General features: G+C 57.7%; 1 protein-coding gene across 6 annotated transcripts; it reads right to left on the bottom strand.

Annotated features, from left to right (window-relative positions):
- Nucleotides 1–87: 87 nt before the first annotated feature.
- On the bottom strand, nt 88–9,632 carry SLC12A9 (solute carrier family 12 member 9). 6 transcript variants are annotated; one of them, XM_040634873.1, is made up of 14 exons: nt 9,502–9,632; nt 8,528–8,747; nt 8,166–8,300; nt 7,588–7,719; nt 6,875–7,183; nt 6,135–6,242; nt 5,891–6,002; nt 5,166–5,323; nt 4,965–5,047; nt 4,695–4,819; nt 4,369–4,561; nt 4,030–4,204; nt 3,658–3,804; nt 88–1,388 (listed from the first exon to the last, which is right to left on the bottom strand). In XM_040634873.1, the coding sequence occupies exons 2-14, from the start codon at nt 8,706–8,708 to the stop codon at nt 499–501; spliced, it is 2,748 nt and encodes a 915-aa protein (XP_040490807.1). In that variant the 5' UTR covers nt 8,709–8,747; nt 9,502–9,632; the 3' UTR covers nt 88–498. The 6 variants fall into 6 exon arrangements, with proteins under 6 accessions (XP_040490807.1, XP_040490808.1, XP_040490806.1 ...); XM_040634874.1 differs by having other exon boundaries at nt 9,506–9,581; XM_040634872.1 differs by lacking the exon at nt 9,502–9,632 and adding an exon at nt 8,857–8,969.
- Between the last annotated feature and the right edge of the window lie 2,977 nt (nt 9,633–12,609).

The raw sequence follows: 12,609 nt of genomic DNA, 5'->3' as shown, positions 1-12,609 counted from the left end.
AGCGCGGCTCTTTCCCACACAACCCTGTACGCATCTCTCCCTCTTCCCGCCCCACCTACCCCCCCCCAGCAGTGCTCGGCCAGCCCATAGTGTTTCGGTCTTTTATTCACGTTCAGCGGTTAGAAAAATAAAACAAAACAAAAACATCATCACCTCGGGGGTCTGTAAGTCTGTCGGGCGAGGGGAGACTGAGGTAGCCGAGAGTCAAAGCAGAGACCCAGCCTCCATCAAGGCACCGGTGAAGGGAGGGAGGCCAGTGGGGAGGGCTGCTGGCTTCCTCCCTCAGCGTGGTGGGGACTGGCCAGCTGCCCTGCGTTAGTGCGCTGAAGCCCCTCTCCCAGGGACAGACGGACGCCCCGCCCAAGATCCCCTAGTACTTCCACCGGACTCCACACCCCACATGTGGAGCAGGCGGGAGGAGGCTGCCCTTCCCTTCCACAGCCACCGATCGAGGTGGGTCACTAGACGCGGGCACCCCCTGCTTCAGGCCCCAGGGCATCAGAGATCAGTGCAAGTGACGGGGGTGACACCATGAATGAGCAGCGTGGGGCCCAGATCACGGGTGAGAGTCTCCAGCAGCGCCAGGTAGCGAGTGTAGCGGGCAGGATCGGCCGGCGGCCGAGGCAGGTACAGGAAAGTGAGGGCTGTGGCGGGCCCACCCTCGCCATCCCCACCCTCAGGCCCCCCGGGCCCTCCTCCTCGGCCGCGCCCCTGCTGGGCCCGAACCAGGGCGTTGGCACTGCTCGCCAGGGCCTCCGCCTCGGCGTCTCCCCGCCTGCCGTTCACGAAGTCCCCTTCCTCCTCCTCCTCAGGCTCCCCAGCCCCAGCCCCCTCGCCCCACACCACCTCCTGCACTTCGGCCCTGATCCGCAGCTGGCTCAGCAGTGCCCGGAGCCGCCCCTCGGCCGCCCCGGGGGCCTCTCGAGGCCCCAGGCACAAGAAGATCCGGAGCCGGGCGCTATGCCAAGCAGGCACCATGCCCAAGATGGTTGCCATCTGCAGCAGGAAAAGGCCACACACATCCACGTAGCCGGGCCCACCCCGGGGCCGGAGCAGGTTGAGGGGCCACACGTCCACGTGATGCGGCTGAGAGGTGCCCCCCGAGCCCCGGCTCAGCCGCTCAGGGGGCAGCGCCCCACAGGCCCGGGCCAGAACCACATTCTTGTTCATCTTGAGGGCGTCTGCCACCGTGGCCACGTAGTCCTGCGGACTCAGAGCCCGGGGGCTCCCCGGAGCCCGAGGTGGAGGAAACTGGATGCTCAGGGCTGGGGACCCGCCCTCCTGGGTGCCATCAGCAGCCTCGGAGAAAGCCGGGTCTGTCAGGAAGTGGTCCTGGGGAGCAGCATCATCGTAGAACCCCAGGACCAGCGTGTTGGGCTTCATGCCACCTGGGGGCAGAGAGGGGGGATGCGGGAAGGAACGGACTGGAATCAGACTCGCAGACTAACTCCATCCCACGCTAACACGCGCCCACTCGGACACACTGACAGCGACACACGTCAGCCGTCAGGTATGGTGATCGCACCGTGCTTGGGCTCTCCGGGCAACATTACGCACGTTTGCATAATGACTTTTAGTTTTCCCAAATGCTTTTCATGCGTTCATGTGTTGTATCTGCATGACTAATCGCCCCCACTTAAATATAAGGCGAAGTTCGCCTCAGGAGAGAGTCTTCTTAACTAACGAGCTCTTCCGGTCCACGGCAGGAGGGTGCCTGCACTCCAGGCTCCGAGCAGCACGCCTTTTGCGTGATGGGAGGTGAAGGTCTGACTCCCCAGGCAGACCAGACCCCCTGAGTAGGCAACAGTTGAGCTCATGGCCTCAATCCCCAGGGAAACAGCACCCCAGCCTCTGCTGGGGGAGGAGGAGAACGGGCCTGATCTGTTGCCACCACCGCAGGGCCCTAATGATGGCGAGTCCAAAGCATGGTCCCTGGTGAAGAAATGACTCCCATCTGCACGCTAACCAAGGGCGAGGTCCTGTTGAAACCACTTTGCGTGTTTTAACACATCTGATCCTTGAAGCAACACTATGAGGCAGGGACTCTTTACTCACCCCTTTCACAGATAAGCAACCTGAGGCACAGAGCAGTGAAGTCACTTGCCCCAAGGCTCATGGTCAGGGGATACTGGGGTCCGCAGGTAAACACAAGGGACCCAGCACCAGAGCCCATTCTCTGAGCCTCTGACCCGTGTGTGTGTGTGTGTGTGTGTGTGTGTGTGTATGTGTGTGTGTGTAGCAAACACAATGCCCCAGGTCCCTGCTGACAGCTCCTGGTTTTTAAATTTTTGAACAACCAATAAAAATAAAATCTTAAAAAAAGAGGGGGGGTTGCCCAGGCAGCTCAGTCATTAAGTGTCTGCCTTTGGCTCAGGTCGTAATCCCAGGGTCCTGGGATCAAGCCCTGCATCGGGCTCCCTGCTTGGTGAGCCTACTTCTCCCTCTCCCTCTGCCTGCCACTCCCCCTGCTTGTGCGCTCTCACTCTCTGCCAAATAAAATAAATAAATAAAATAAAATAAATAAAATCTTTAAATTTTTGAACAACCAATGTGAAATTGGATAGCCCCGCCCCCCCACCCCCAACTGTAACAGCTGAATTTACAGAAAGACTCTAAGATCTTGTCTTACTTCCCGTGAAACAGACGGGTTGCTCAAAACCCACCAGTAAATCAAGTTCTGCACTCCAGGAGGGCTTACTATTTAGATTTCCTCTAAATCTTTGCCTTCGTTTCAATCATTTTCCTCAGGATAAATGTGGTAGAAAGTCGTGGTCTCCTGGCACAGCTTCCCCCACGAAGGGTGGGGCTGAGGAGACACCAGCCTCTCACATGCTCCAGGGACTATCTAATAATGCTTGACAACAGCCCAGAACACCTCTGCAGGTGTGAACTCCAGCCGATCTTGCAAATGAAACTAGTCACCCCTTCCTGAGCATCGTCCGGGGTTCTGATTTACACTGAACAGGATATTGTCCAACACTTGAACCTTAGCCAGAGCTAAATGGAGAAGGGACTATGCACTCAGGGAGGGGACTGACACCCGCCTGGGATTGAGAAAGAAGGTGGCAGCTCAGCACAGGTTTTCAGGAAGCTGGGGTGCGAGGGCGGAGGCCTTGGCACTAAGGCAGGGTAACAAGGCAGGCAATCTTCCACTCGCTCAGAAAGCATCGGCCCCACACACCCCCTGCATCTTCTGCGGTCTCTGGAGGCCAGTGTCACACCACCCCTTCCTTCTCCGCCCCTTCCAAGCCCCAGCTGAGATACCATCTTGTCACCAGCCCCATCAGTGCATAGCGGTCTTGAAGTCAGATGGCTAGAAACCACCTGCCCTGGATTCGATGGAGCAGCCCCCCAGCCTCAGAAAGTCTCCCATTGTCCCCAGTCACACAACACAGTCTTCAGAGCCCGTGCCCTAATTTTTGGGTCAGAAAAAAAAAAAACCAAAAACAAAAACAGTGGCACCTATCTCCAGTCCTTCAGCATCTCAAGACTTTCACACCATCTGTTATCTTTGAACTTGAGCGCTGCGTCTTATCTGCACTAGACCCTGAGCTCCTTCTGGAGTTTGCAGTTCGTGGTTTACTGTCTGGGGGACGGCAGCAGAGATTTAAAGGGGCCACAGAGGGGGCCGAGGGGACCTAGGGAGGAGTAGCTCACCAAGGCCAGAGATCCGCAGCAGATGCTGAGCCCCCTGGCGCACAGAGGGCGAGAGGGTAAGGTCCACAAAGGCCTTCACTTGGGCTCTGTCCACCAGGCTCAGCCATGCCCCATACTGGGGCTGCACAGGGTCCGAGGGCAGGCAGTCTGCAGAGAAGGGAGGCAGCAGATGTGGGCCAAGCCCATGTGCTTTTCCCCCAGAATCCAAATCCCAAATGGTCAAAGAGAAAGGTCTGGGCAGGGCTCTGGCTGGTTGGAAGCGTCATCGGGGAAGAAGCATGAGGCTGTTGGACCCAAAGAACACAAACAGCATCTACAGCATCTGAGGCAGGAGGGAGAAGGAAGCCGGGGAGGGAACAGAGGGCGACTCACCGAGGTCCCCCAGGGTGACGTGGCCCAGTACATAGAGGCCCCCCTTCTTGAGCTGGTTGGCCAGCCGCAGCAGAGGCAGGGCGCCCCGGGGGTTCCCCACCAGGAGCAACAGCTGGGGCCGCCAGAACTTCACGTGGTCCTTCCGGACGTCCAGCCGGAGCAGGTACTTTCGCACCTGGGGCCAGGGGTGAGGCGTGGAGAGGAAGGGCTCAAGCGGACAGCCCCCACTCCCCACCTCTCGGACAAGAACCCCGACTCCAGCCACGGCAAAAGAAGGACTATTGGGGGGGGCTTCCCAGACTGCCTCCTCCCCTCCCCACCTCCTCTGAGCCCCCCAACCTGGTGGAAAAGCAAGGCCTGGCTGACGTAGCCCCAGCTGCTGGGGCCTCCTCGAGCCGTGAGCAGGGCGGAAAGCAGGCCCATGAGAAGCAGGGAGCCGCCGGCGGCCCCAGGGCTGATGAGGAACATCATGAGCAGACAGGAGGCCACCCCCAGCAAGCAGGTGTGCCAGGAGAACAGGCTGAAGGTGGGGCTGGGGGTGGGGAGAGAAGGAAGGGCACTCAGGGCCTGCCGCTCCACTGCATCTCCAAACTCAGTCCCCTGGACTGAGTCCTTCCCACTCCTCCCTCTTTGTTTCCGGGGACATAGGCATCTTCTCCTCTCACCGGAAGTTGGGGGCCGAGGCCCACTCCAGGCTCAGGCAGGACAGGTCCACCGCAGCATAGGCCACCAAGTAGAAGACAGTGACCACAGCAGCCAGTGTATTCAGCTTCCCAGCCAAGAGCACCAGCTAGACGAGGACCAAGAGGCTGGGGTTCATGCATCGCATCCTGTCTTTTTGGTTCACTCTCCCAGCCCAAGCCCAAGCCCCTCCTGGGAGCAGAACCAGGAGGGGCTTAGGGGAAGGGGAAGGACAGCTTGAAAGGAAGGCTTACCTGCACTAGGCCCCAAGAATACAGCACAGCCCCCCAGGGGTTCCCTGTTCGGGACACAACCTTGGCCGGTGCCAGGATCACTCCTGTGCAAACAGAAACGCGCCAGACACATCAGCCTCGGCCAAGTGGAGACCGAGGCAGACATGGGGGAGCGGGGAAGGTGTGTGCTCAGAACCAGGCCAGGAGCAGGGGACGGCGCACCAAAGAGGTCATCCTGAGCCAGAGCGTGGAGGATGCGGGAGGCCCCGATGAGTGAGCTCATGGAGGCTGACAGCGATGTAGCGTAGATCCCGATCAGCACCAGGGGGGGCCACAGGCTGATGGCGCGAAAGAACCCGTAGTCCTCCTGCAGCAGGGTCCTGGAGGGAGGGAAAGGAGGACTCGGTAACACGGGTGCATCCGTCCCATCCGTCCCAGGGCCACTGTGAGACAAGTGCTCTGACTCTCTCCTCTGAGGTGAAGAGGGGGTATTCCTGGGTATTCTCAACTGACCCAGCCCGATCTCAAAGCCCATTGTAATGCATCATGTGTGCCCCGAGGGGAAAGACGTGGTATTTGCTGGCTATCATCGGGCTGCTTTGGGTTTAATCACATGGTGGACATTCCTAACACTATCTGCACAAGAATCCAAATATTTATGGAAATATAAATTGATTAGAAAGCCATCCCCCACCCCCAAACCAAGCGCTACAGCAGTCCCAGGGACACAGCAATACTGGCTACGGGCTGGCGACCAGCATTTAGCCAGCTGTCCCCATCTGTGGTGGCGGCAGCTCCTTCTCTCTCCCAGTGGGAGAAACAGTCTTCAACAACGGGGGTACCTGCCCCCCCAGCCTTTGCTGCCCTGGGTGATCCAGATGTGGCAGCCTTGTCCCACAGCCCCGCTCCACCCCCTCAAGGGCCAGGCCGGCCCCCTCCCCAGGCACCTGTCACAGGTGAAGCTGGAGAGGAAGAAAAGCAGGGTGTAGATGAAGAAGGTGTAGGTGACAGCGACAATGGTGCCCAGAGGAATGGCCCGGCTGGGGTCCTTCAGCTCCCCTGGAAGGAGAGGAGCAGAAGGTCAGAGGTCAGCCCTCCACTAACCCCTACATCCTGGAGCCCTCAGCACTCCCATAGGAGCACAGGGTGGCCACCCCACAGCCCCAAGGCGCGGTGGGCAGAGGCTCTCACCTGACATGTTGGCCCCAGCCATGATGCCCGTGCAGCCATTAAAAAGGACCGCAAAGACGCTGGCAAAGGTCATCATGGCCCCCGTGGTGTAGTCCTTGGCGTAGCCAGCTGAGGGATGGTTTCCAGGGAGGAAAGGGCGTCGGTATCCCTCGCAGGGATCCAGGCATCTTGGCCCTGCCACCCTTTCCATCCAAACCCCCACGCCTCCCCCACCACCCTCCCCAAGACCCCAGCCCTGACCCACCACGGGCCCTGGCTCAGCTGGCCTCATCACCTCCTTCCCCGCCGACCCCCTGCCCCATTCTCCTCATTCCTCCCTCCAGGCCTTCATCCTTGCTTCTTCCTGAGACACCCTCCCCTCTCACTCCTACCTGAATTCCCCAACCCACCTCAGACCACCTCCAGCTCTACCCGCTTCCCCACGCCCAGCCCACACTCAGGCCTCCCTCCTCCCAACTACTCGCCTGCCTTTCATCCACTTGAATCATTCTTGGCCTCATTGTGCGATTTAATTGTTTCCTGAATGTCCGTTTTATCTCTCTAACTAAAAAAAGTTCCTCTAAGGCCGAACATCTCGTGGTCACGCTGGCTCCCCACTGGACCAGACACGCTGGCCAGATCTTAAATGACCTGCACTGTTCAGAGATCTGACCTCCTGCCCCTGATTCTTTCTGACATCTGTTCTTATCCAGGGATTCCAAGGGCCTGCCCGAACCCCGTCACCCCTGTGCCCAGCTCACCACCCAAGTTGGCCTTCAGAGTGCTGCTGTTGAAGCCCGTGAAGTGGCCGACCTGGGGCGGCAGAGAGGAGCCATTGGGGCCGGGTCGAGGGGTCAAGGGGATGCTCCTGGGCCCCACAGCCACAAAGCTGACCAGCACGGAGGCCAGGGATCCAGAGACAAGCAGGAATGTGAGGAAGGAGGCACGGGCATAGAGGCCAGCCCCTAGGGTACAGACCCCACCCACAAGGCCCAGCAGCAGGGAGCCATAGAGCAGGCTCCAGCCGTAGCCCTGGGGCAGGACATGAAGCCCACTGGACCCTGTGGAGTCTACAAAGAGGAAGGAAGAGAGTTAGAAGACCAGACCCCCAGGAGGGATCCCAACCATGAATCAAAGCAGGAACAAACCCCCTCTTTGGCCCCACTGTCCTCAAAGACTATCTTTCCCCCTCTCCTACCCAACTGTCCTCCAGCATCCTACACCTTCCTGGTGGATAGCACCAATCTTGCTCTGTTGACTTTAGGAGTGTTAGCCTGGGCTCCCCCAACTAAAGAGTAAGCTGCCTGTGTGCCAGGACCATCTCTCGGATGTCCCTATGTGGCGGGAAACACAGGAGGCGCTCAAGAAAGCCAAGCTCATGGACCACGTTGCCATTCTTCTAGAGAGGGCTTTCTCCCTGGGGACCCCGGAATCCCAGACCCCGCAAACCCGCAGAGCTGCCTGGAGCACAGACCAGCCCCGAAGACATCGAGCACGGCCTCCACCAGCCCCAGCAGGGAGACGGCACAGCCACAGACGTTAGCCAGGTAGAACATGAGGCCGATGCTGCCCCCAACCTCAGGCCCCAGGGTCCGGCTGATCATGACTAAAAGTGGAAGAAGGGGGTGAGTGTTAAGGGAAAAGAGAGTGAATTGGAGCAGGAGGAAGGTTCTGGGCACAAAGCACTCCGCAGCCCTGTCTCCCTACACACACCAAGAGTGTCCCCAGGGTCAAGCTGGCCCAGCACAGCCACTCCCAAGCTACGTGGCTTTACACATGTCACTAATATTCTTGAGCTCCAAGTTCCTCATCTGTAAAACGAACGACCTAATTGACAAGACTGTTGGGAGCACCAAAATGGCAGCTGGGAACACCTGGTGGACAGGAGACTAGCACTAACATCCATGCAAGGCCATGTTGGTCACCTTCCCCATATCGGCCTGCCTGCTGAACATTTATTAGAACTTGTCTCCCTCTTCCCCTGCCCCGGCCCCTCGTCCTCCCTACAAGACAGAAAAGCCCAGACCCCAGTCCATCAATGTTGGAGGATACAGTAGGCGCCACCCCCCCGCACAGCTCCATTGGTGGCGATGGCACAGACAGAGAGGACGGTGAGCGCCAGGATGAAGTAGGCAACCAGGAGCATGGCCAAAGCCTGTAGCAGCCCAGCATGGCCCACCACGAACCCTGGGACAGGAGTGGCAAAGCAGGTCAGAGGGTGGCTCATGCATCCCCACACCACACTGGTCATCAGCATCAGTTACCTGCAGGGCAGAGCTAAACACAAGGCCACGGGAGCCCTCTCCCCAAGCTCTTCATCCACCCACTTCTCCCAGGACCCCTTCCCACCCCATCCCAGTCCGACCCCTCCCCATCCCACTGTACCCCTGAGGAAGCCCCACCACCCCACTCACCAATCCTCAAAAAGACAACTATACTGAACATGGACAGGACCGTGGGCACCACCACACCCAGGAAGGTGGACAGCTTCCGGGCGGATGCCCCTCCGGGACCCCCAGCCCCATTGGCAGAGAAGGCAACCCCCTCATCTCCCAGGAGCCGGTAGGCCAGCAGAGGAGAGTTCTCGCTGGCCATGGCAGAGAGCAGGCAGAAGCCACCAGTGGGTTATGAGGCCTGCAAAAGACAGTTTGCTTAATGGAAAGCAGCTCCACGGAGCCCCTCAAAAACATCTCTAACCAAACACCTGGAAACTTCCCCAAAAGGGAGAGCTGCAAGAACTCACCAGCAACTGAGAGTTCATGAGGGGCAGACTGGTCCTTGCCACTTCCTGGGACAATGGCAGACCCCACACCCTCAGCATTTGGTTACCAAGTCCCCTCCCAGCTCCTGGGGACCACCCCATTCCCCCATATCTCTGAGACTAAGGATGGCAGTGGCTCTGGGAAGAGGCAAAGATACTCTCCCCTTTCAACTAGCAGTGCAAGAGGAAACAAATCCCCCAAAAAGGGAAGTGAGTTCCGGGCAGGAAGCCCTCCTCACCCCCTCCGCCGGTGTCCCGAGCTGTCCCCCTCCCACCTCCCCCAAGCAATCACCTCACCCAACGAGAAATTTCCAAATCTTCCGAAGCCCCGGCCTCCATCAGTCCTCTCTCAACCCATTTCAAACCAGCTCCTCTCCCCCAAGCCGCCTCACCAGATTCCTCCCACACACACACACACAGAGGCATCCTCCAATCTCGACCAACCCAAACACACCCCTCGACTACCAAAACAAAGACACAGGCCAGCAACACTAGGTGGGTCCTCCTCCCCCCCCCCCCACCGGTTCCAGCCCACTTTCTCCCCGGGCGGGTGGGAGGGGGCCAAGATCCGCTTCTCTCCGGCCAGGCGCATCCCCACAGCCCGGGCGCGGCAGGGCGCTCACTCACCCACCCGGAAGACGCAGCCGCCCTGGGGCGAACCCCAAGAGCCGGAGGGGGGTCTGCTACGGGCCGAGGGGGCGCGGGTGCCGGAAAAGCCAGCTGCAGCTACCGGGATGCCAGGCCCCGTGCCCGCCCCCCCCAGCCCACGCGCCCCATTGGTCCTCGGGCCCAGCCCCGCCCCGTGGGCGCGCCCAGGAAGCCCCGCCCCCATCGGGCTCCGGGGGCCGGCGCTGCTCCCTCCCACTCCACGTGCGCCCGGGATGCTGCCCTGGGTCGCTCCTAAGGATACGGTGTAGGTCACGGCTCCTAAGGCGCCCGTAACCCCGATGCAAACAAGCGCCCGCTGTGCTGGCGGGACCCCACTCCGTGCTCGCGGAGGCACCCGGAGGAGTCACCACTGAAAGGGGCGTGAGGTGACCGCGAAGGCAACTGCAGGTGGGCGGGGCCATGACACCTGGCCCAGGTGCGTCGCCGGGAACGCGGGGCCACGTCGCGCGGCGCCTTCCGGAGTCCTATTCCTCCAGCCTCTCGAGTCCCGGGAATGTCTCTAGGGTACCCGCCTCAGCCCTCACCCCAGCGGAGGCCCGCCCCTCACGGCCGTTTCATCCCGCCGGCTGCGCTCTCCGCGTCGGCCATCGGAGGGAGCCATCGGCCGCCGATCCCGGCGAGCCCTGGCTGCTCAGGCCACCGTCAGTCCTCAATGTCTTCCTATTGCTTTCATGCCTCCCCGCGCGGTGTTGTCCCCTCTAGCAGATATGACAGGGCTTGTGAACTTCCGGGAGATGGGATTTTCCCCCCCTCCTCACTCTTTACCGGTACCATCAACATTAGCACCACCTGGCAACATTTCCTCAGCTGTAAAATGGGGATTAACTAGAACCCTGCATAAGGTTGCTACAGAGGGTTCAATGAACTCACCGGCACTTGAAAACAATGCCTAAATGTACAGTAAGTTATTTGCATACATTATATATGCATAAGCACCCTGTGAGGAAGATGCTTCATTAGGAAACTGAAGCTGGGAGAGCTTCCTTAATCCGTTTCTAATCTTGATACAGTCCTTGTGGCTACGCTGCCACTTGAGCCTCAGGAAATGAACACCGCTGTTACTGCCACTAGTGTTTGGCTGTAGATTATCTGTAACACTCCCCTAGGAGAGGAACAGGCTCAAAGCGGCCCAAATGTGGCATTGCCAGGGACAGGTCTAACAAGCAGGTGAACTGTGGCATCTTCAGTGGTCATTTGTGCTGCCCACGATGGGAGTTTGTTTTGTGGATCTTTCCCACGCCCTCCTGCCACAGTTTTTGATGATTTCAATAGCCATACTGATGAGACTTTCTGCCTTGGCGTGGCGGTTGCTCGAACTCCATAGATCGGCACAGATCTCACCCTCCGCGATACCCAATGGTTATGCCCAGACTTTGTCCTTGCCACTAAGTAACTGCAGCCCTTCGTTCTTTCTGTTCCCCTTTTCTGGTATGCCTGCCAAGGAAAAAATTAATCTGACACTGGTTAAAATGGTAAGGAAGACTTTATTCAGGACTATTGTAAAAGGTGATAAGACTATCACAATAGGGGAGAGAGATGGGGCTCTTCTTCAAATACAGCAAAGACAGCTGGGGATTTATAGCCAACAAGCAGAATGAGGGAGTCTGTGATCTGTAATTACTAAAAGGAAACACCAAGACTACCTAAACAGACTTAGGATTCTTGCTGAAGGCAGGTCAGGGTGATCAGATGTCAAGGGCTGGAAGAGTCTCCCTAAACTGGTCTTGGCAGGCCCAGCAAGGTCGAGGCCAAGTCCAAAGAGGGCTCAGAAAAGCCTGACTGAAGTTTGGTCAAGGAAATGTGCCATGACCCCAACAATTCTCCACCTCACTGGAGTCAGTCCAATCCATTGATCCTGCCGTCTTCCCACTGTCCGGCACTCACTTCCCATCTTACCCAGCTTAAAGTTCATGGTCAGTGAAAAGCATTCCCTTGTCCCTCTCTCACTTTATTAACCTCCTGGCAAAACCACAGCCCTGGTAGTTGCAACTCCCCGTCTACCCTAAGCCTGCCCAAAGCAGCTGAATGTGGCTGAAGAAAACACCCAACTATGGTAGCTCCTCTCAGATTCATGACCATGAACCTCAAGTGGGCCTTAATGCTTCCCGGCATTCCGACAAGATTTCTCTAGTCCGTTCACTGTCCTGCACTCCTGGATGACCTAAAGCCTTACGCCTCTGCTCAACCCTCCTCCGTGCTTCCTGTACTGCTCTCACTCAGCTCACCACCTTGCTTCCCAATTCAGTGAGAAAACGGAAGCCATCAGAAGAGACTAAAAGCTACTCTCTTCCCACCACGCTTTGCTGAGCCTTCCTCTTGGTATTAGCGATGAACTGACCATGCTCCCAACTAAGGTCAACCTGCCACTACTTCCCATTTCATCATCTTGTTTTCTTTTTGGTTGGATCATTATTATTAGTGTTTAAATATGCTTTTTCGGGGCACCTGGGTGGCTCAGTTGTTAAGCGTCTGCCTTTGGCTCAGGGCGTGATCCTGGAGTTCTGGGATCGAGCCCCATGTCGGGCTCTTCTGCTGGGAGCCTGCTTCTCTTCCTCTCCCAACCCCCTGCTTGTGTTCCTTCTCTCGCTGGCTGTCTCTCTCTGTCAAATGAATAAATAAAATCTTTAAAATATATATATATGCTTTTTCCCCTTCTTGACTTAAAAAGGATAAAAAAAGATCTTTTGAATACACTATACTCCTCCCATTATTGCTTCATTTCTTTGTTTTTGAGAGAGAGAGCACGTGCACGTGTGCAAGCTGGGGCCAGCGGAGGGAGGGAGGGAGACAGAGAGAGAGACTCTTACTCAGGCTCCATATGGAGCCCGATGCCAGGCTCGATCTCACAACTGAGATCATAACCTGAGCTGAAATCAAGAGTTAGATGCTTAACCAACTGAGCCACCCAGGCACCCCTCTTTGTGGTTCTTTATAGCAAAACTCCTTTTTTTTTTTTTTAAAGATTTTATTTATTTAAGAGAGAGTGAGCGAGAGAGAGCATGACCTGGGGGGAGGGGGGAAAGAGGGAAAACAGACTCCCAGCTGAGCGGGGCTCGATCCCAGGAC

Source organism: Ursus maritimus, unplaced genomic scaffold (genome assembly GCF_017311325.1).
Source record: "Ursus maritimus isolate PB19 unplaced genomic scaffold, ASM1731132v1 scaffold_2, whole genome shotgun sequence".
NCBI lineage: Eukaryota > Metazoa > Chordata > Mammalia > Carnivora > Ursidae > Ursus > Ursus maritimus.
This window is presented reverse-complemented; position numbering and strand designations above follow the sequence as displayed.